General features: G+C 43.6%; 1 protein-coding gene across 1 annotated transcript; it reads right to left on the bottom strand.

Annotated features, from left to right (window-relative positions):
- Window positions 1-803: 803 nt before the first annotated feature.
- Window positions 804-4,898, bottom strand: LOC147639740 (pentatricopeptide repeat-containing protein At4g18520, chloroplastic-like). Its single transcript, XM_086773465.1, has one exon. The coding sequence runs from the start codon at window positions 4,779-4,781 to the stop codon at window positions 1,725-1,727; it is 3,057 nt and encodes a 1,018-aa protein (XP_086629591.1). The 5' UTR covers window positions 4,782-4,898; the 3' UTR covers window positions 804-1,724.
- Between the last annotated feature and the right edge of the window lie 1,531 nt (window positions 4,899-6,429).

Here is a 6,429-nt window from a genome sequence, read left to right as displayed (position 1 = left end):
CAAGGGATTTCAAATTGGAAATACCTAAAGCAATGGTTAATAGGCATTAAGGTTAAAGTAAAAGGGATGTAGATGGTGCACAAGGGAGGCCCAAAGGCCATAGAAGTAGGCACCCTCTTCTAGGGGAGTTGAGAAGGCATTGGAGAGTGAAAAGGCCATGCCTAGTCAATGAAAGATCAAGGGACTGAAGTTGGAAGGTCATGCATCACTTATGCCTATATAACCATGTGTTTAAGGTCCATTTGGGATATGGTTGGGTGGAGAATCAAAGTTCTAGTCTTACAAGTCCTCAAGCTTATAATACAAGGAGCATTACACCCTCCCTCTCCCTCTCACTCTCTCTCCTTTCCTCTATCTCTCTCTTCCAACCTCTTCCCTTTCTCTCTCCCTGCATTTGGGATATGGTTGGGTGGAGAATCAAAGTTCTAGTCTTACAAGTCCTCAAGCTTATAATGCAAGGAGCATTACACCCTCCCTCTCACTCTCTCTCCTTTCCTCTATCTCTCTCTCCCAACCTCTTCCCTTTCTCTCTCCCTCTCCCTCTCTCTCTCCTTCTCCTTCTCCCTCTCCTACCCTCTTCTCTCCCTCCTTCCTTGCCCTCTTCCACCCTCCCTATGCATAATCTTTCCTTCTCCTAACCCTTTATATATCATCCCAGCTATCCTTGTCTACATTAAGCATGTCTCTAATAGGATACTTGGATGATTTGAGAGAGCAAATAAAATTTACCCTACCCCTAACATATACATTCGGCTTATTACAAGGTTTACTAAATAGGCAACAAAGTGGAATAGGAGATAGGGAAACTAATTTCTTCACCTGTTCAAAAGAGTGGACTATACTTATTATAATTGATCTCAACACCCTTACTTTAACTTAGATTTGTCATATGTGAATATGTTCCAATGCATGGGATCGCCATAAGATACATAGTCCTCTGTCCTCAACCAAGAGTATGTGCTTAAGTGCGGTGGCACATGAACGCCACCGTTTCTTCTGCTGAGCTTTGGGTCTCTGAGATGTTCTGTGCAGAAGCACCCGAGGGCATCTAGGTATTATCTGGAGGTCAGAATAAAAGCTCCTTGTGGCTGGTGTCTCTCTGTGTGCCCTGATCTGGTGCACATGCATGTCCTCCTTGTCATCTGGCTCTCTTGCTCGGCACTGTCCAGTGCTCTGAAAGGAAGACGTGAGCAGTGTCTGATAATGGCGTGTGCCACCCCTCTCCTGCCTCAATCTGGATCCTATGTGACGACACTCTGATCTGACCTGTGGAAATCCTATGAGCATGTGACATATGATTACCCAACTATCCTGGCATCTGGATAAATTCACTGCTGTTACTGTGAGAAAATGATCTTGGTACATGCTTATTCTTGAAGGGAGCATCTCTGAATGTTATCCATTACCTACATTCTGCAAAATGTCATTTCTGATGCTCTATTCAGTTCCTGACTCAATATTCTCTGCATATCTGCCAAATGGTACAACATCAAATTGTTCTGAAGAAGAGTTGTATCAGCTCCAAATATTTTAGCATATGTGCCCATACATCGAAACCTTCATTTTCGATCTCTGCCAGAATAGGCACTCCAAATGAGTTATAAAATTTATGTCTGAGACTTGGCATGTGCTATGATTTGCCTGCCAGTGCCAGGTTAAGGCACATAACAGGCATACTAGCTGGGAAGTAACTACCGGTTCAATACATTATGGGTCGTGACCTTTCAGGTTGTCAAAGTGTAAAGCTCTTCAAAAGCATCACATTTTCGATACATGTTAGCAAGAGCCTGCTTTATGAGAATATCGGACCCATACCCAGCTTCGATTATACTATCATGGATGGCCTTACCCTCTCCCAAAGCTTTCAGATTTGCGCAAGCATGGACTACGCTAACAAAGGTGACCTGATTGGGCTGCACTGTTTCTTGCTGCATTTGTTCATAAAGTTGGAGCACGCTTTGATCTTGCTTGCATCTGAGGTACACATTCATCATGGCCGTCCATGACACAACATCATGTTGACCCATTCTGTCAAATGCTTGGCGTGCATATTCAAGAGCCCTACACTTGCCATACATACTAACAAGAGAATTCCCTACAAATAGATCTGACTCAAATCCCTTGTCAATGATATATGAATGGATAGTCCTTCCCTCTTCTAGAGCTGCAGGAGTAATACATGAGCTAAGTATGCTGACAAGTGTAATCTTATTTGGCTGAAAATTTTTCTGTTGCATTAAGCTAAAGAGCTGCATGGCCTCCTTGTAGCACCCACGTTGGGCGTATGCATCAATCATAGCGGTCCATGATACCACATTATGGTCATCCATTCTATCAAACACTTCACATGCTTCCTTTAAAGCCTTAAACTTGCCATACATATTGATTAGTGCACCTCCTATAACAACGTCTGACTCCAAACCACAATCCTTTATAGATGCATGTACGGCCTTACCGATTTCTGGTGCTCCCAGAATGGCACATGCACTAAGTATGCTTAAAAAAGTTACTTTATCTGGTTTAACATGTTCTTCTTGCAGTCGTCTGTAGACTCGAAGTGCTCCCTTGCCATTGCCACAGTGGCAGTAGGCAGCAATCATGGCATTCCATGACGCTAGATCAGGGGGCTGCATGTGGTCAAACACAGCAAGTGCATCTTCTACAGCACCACATTTGCCATACAGATTGATGAGAGCATTGCCTAGAAAAACCTCCTTATCAAACCCACAGTCTATAATTCTTCTGTGAAGCGCCTTACCTTCAGCTAAGGCTCCTGAGCTGGTGCATGCACCAAGAATCCCAATAAATGTGAGCTTATTAGGCTCTACTCCATGCTCCTGCATCAAGGAAAAACAATCAAAGGCTTCTTTGCTGTTCCCCTCCTTTGCATAAGCAGTAATCATGGCATTCCAAGAGACCACATCACGGTGGCGCATACTCCCAAAAACTGTGCATGCATCTGTTAATGATCCACATCTGCTGTACATACAAACCAAAGCATTTCCCACAATAATGTCTGACTGAAATCCTCTGTTGGAAATACATGCATGTAATGCCTTACCCTCCTCTAGGGCTGAGAGAATGCCACAAGCATCAAGTGCACTTACATAATGGGATTTGTCTGGCTCCATTTCTCTCTTCTGCATTTCTCCAAAGAGTTGAAGAGCCTCCTTTGCATACTCATGTGAAGCATATGCATGAAGCATGATAGTCCAAGAGACTGGATCATGTGTGTGCATTCCATCAAACACTGCACGTGCATCTTTTAGGGCCCCACACTTCCCGTACATGTAAATTAGAGCATTTCCCAGATAGACATCCATGTGGAGTCCATGGTCCTTCAGGAGGGAATGAACTGCCTTCCCTTCTTCTGAGTCTTCCAAAGCAGCACAAGCACTGAGTAGGCTGATGAAGGTAGCTCTGTTTGGTTTGATGCCTTGCTGTTGCATTTCTTGAAAAAGTTGAAGGGCCTTCCTACCATGTCCATGCTGCGAGTATGCATCAATCATGGCAGTCCAAGATATGATGTCCCTTTCAGACATTTGTCCAAACACCAGAAAAGCATCGTCTGCAGCTCCACATTTGTTATACATATTGATAAGGGCATTACCAACAATAAGCTCTGTATGAAAGCCATGGTCAATAATGCAGTTGTGAATTTCCTTCCCCTCAGGTAAGGACTCTGGAGAGGCGAACACATTGAGCATGCTAACAAAAGTGTATTGGTCTGGCTGCATCCGTTGTTGCTGCATCTTTGCAAAAAGCTCAAGGACTTTCTTCTTTTGCCCATGCTTGCAGTATGCAGCAATCACAGAGTTCCATGAGACAAGGTTGCGGTGTCGCATAAGGTGGAATATTGAGGCTGCCTCCTTGAGGTCTCCGCATCTGCTGTACATGGTGATAAGGGAGTTACATATGCCTATGTCTCGCTTAAACCCTTCCTTCACGACATAGGCATGGATCCACTTGCCCTCTGCTAGGGTTTCTGGAGAGACGCATGAGCCAAGTATGTTGAGGAAAGTGACCCTGTTTGGCTTATGGCCTTTTTGAAGCATCTGTCGAAAGAGCTGGAGGGCCTCTTTGACATGCTTGCCCTTGGTGTATGCTTTAATGATGCAATTCCAAGAAACCACACTTGGATACTGCAGATTGTCGAAAACCGCACGTGCATTCTGCAGGTCATCAAATCTGTAATACATGGAAATGAGGAGATTTGCTAGGTACGAGTCCTGCTCCAGCCCTACTGTCTTTATGTGAGTATGAATTTGTTTTCCCTCAGCAAGGGCGACCACACGGCGCAATTGACAGGCCAGGGCCTGTGCGTTAAGGTATTTCTCTTCAATGAAGAGAAAGGCGCTTTCCCTATGTTTTTTCTGGTCTTTTTTCTCATGTAAGCTTGGATTTTGTTCTGTAATGGCAAGGAAGGCGCTTTGCTGATGCTTTCTCTGGTCTGTTTTCTCATCTGCGCTAGGGCTTTGTGCTGGTTTAACATGGGAGGGCCTATGGTGGTGTGTGCTGTGATGTTCACTCTCTTTAGACAGAAGGGTGGGTGCGCTTGCTCTGATTGCATTTTCTTCATTAAGGAAAAAGGGTGAAGGGGCCATGGACGAGCTTACTCTGCTGCGAAGACCCAATTGCTGAGGACCTGGAAACACCAAATCTATACCTCTACAGCAGAGGGAGGCTTGGTGAGAAGAACTGCAATGCTCTGGGCTCCTGCTGGTGCTGCTGCAGGTGGAGGTGCAAGAAGGAGACGCGGCCATCGCCATAGCAGCTGCCATGATTAACAATACACAGATGAAAGAATTAACAAAATAACAAGAAAATACAAATACACAACTTTGCAAAGTGCAGAATGATTTCAAACAACACCCCACAAATTTTTTATCTTGCCAAAATTTTTTTTACAAATCACACATTCTTCTTGCTTTTACAAGCTCCCAATTTCCATTGACCTTCTCCCAATCAATACTTGCGAGTGTTTTGGTCCAAGCAATGAGACTCTCATTAGTGCTTCTACGGTAGAAACTTATCATCAGCACTCCCCATGATCATCTTTGATGAAATTCTATTTAGAGAAGCCTCTTTCACAAGGAATGGATGAAATGGGAAGAACTAGAACAACCGTCCATAACTTCATCACGTTTGGATATGTTCCATGCGAATGTGAAGTACAAGAAATACCCGCCATGCATCCTTTAAAGCCATCTCTTCACATGCCAAGTCCACAAATGTGTTCAACTCATTTTTGCATCCTTGAGTATCCACCACATGACCTCCAAATTTATCTAGTAGTCTATTCAACCAAAGAGAGGTTTTCTCCTCTCTTGGTTGTAGAGCATGTGGATAGTATTAGGGACTAAAAAAGTTTGGTTGCATTGAAGAAGTGTATGTGTGGAAACATGTCATTAATGTAATCCATAACCTTTTGCATCAATATCTCCTCCCTTAGTGCCTAATACAATGCCTTTCTTATCTTTGCCAGGAATGCTAGTGTACAAAAGTCTATTTCCTTACCTTCATCATTTGTATGTCGCAATATGTCACTACGAGTTTCATCTATGAAGCCTTTCAAGTGCAATGTGTCTTTCGCGAAATCCTCTTGCAAAAAATTCCTCCTCAATGTGATGACACAGTCATTGCAATGCATGTGCTAAAAGATGTTATATCCAAAACATTTTCTTGGAACTTTTTATTGGACTTCTTCATATAGTATCCCTTAATGTCATCACAAGGCTCTAAACCAAAGTTAAGGGTAATTGCCCAAGGAAATATCCAAGGCAATGAAGAAGAAGAAAGCTCAAGGTTCGACCCCTCGAAGCCAGTAGGCCAAGAGCCAGAGGCGCAAGCCCCAAAGGTTGTAGTAGTCCATGAAAAGGCTAAAGGACCGGAACTAGAGGTCTAAATGAAACCTCGAAGAGCACGCAAAAACCCAATGCATGATCAGTTGTTGGTTAAGGGCACTGATGTCATGACCATTGAAAGTGAACGATGGCTCCAAAGCTTTCTCCCTTGTGGAGACAACGAGCGATCTTTCATTCAAACCAGATCTTCCCAAAGAGAAGAAGCCCATTGACTATACAAATCTTCCAAAGAGACTCAAAGAGTATCCCAACCCCGTGTTGGAGAAAGAGTGAATGAAACAAGCCCAAGGATTGTAAGGAAAGTGCAGGCTGAGAACTAGAGTCAGTACTTGAGTAAGTGGTTGAGTACGAATTGCTAACCCTACTACCTGAGTAGATCCTTCACCCCATTCTACAGCCAATCATAGAACCAATTATGACTAGGGTGATGGAGACATCAATGTGGGATCTACCGGTATGGACTTTACAAGCTAGCACACATGGATGTAACCATAGAAAGACAAGTTAGAGGTTTTTACATGCTTTTATTTCTATGGCTGAGAACATGTTTGCATGTAAAGTTAGC

Source organism: Cibotium barometz, chromosome 3 (assembly GCF_041138505.1).
Source record: "Cibotium barometz isolate CiBa-2024 chromosome 3, ASM4113850v1, whole genome shotgun sequence".
In the NCBI taxonomy this organism is placed as follows: Eukaryota; Viridiplantae; Streptophyta; class Polypodiopsida; order Cyatheales; family Cibotiaceae; genus Cibotium; species Cibotium barometz.
This window is presented reverse-complemented; position numbering and strand designations above follow the sequence as displayed.

Excerpts from the sequence above, each read along its gene's own strand:
- LOC147639740 (XM_086773465.1), bottom strand. The coding sequence starts at position 4,781 with ATGGCAGCTGCTATGGCGATGGCCGCGTCTCCTTCTTGCACCTCCACC.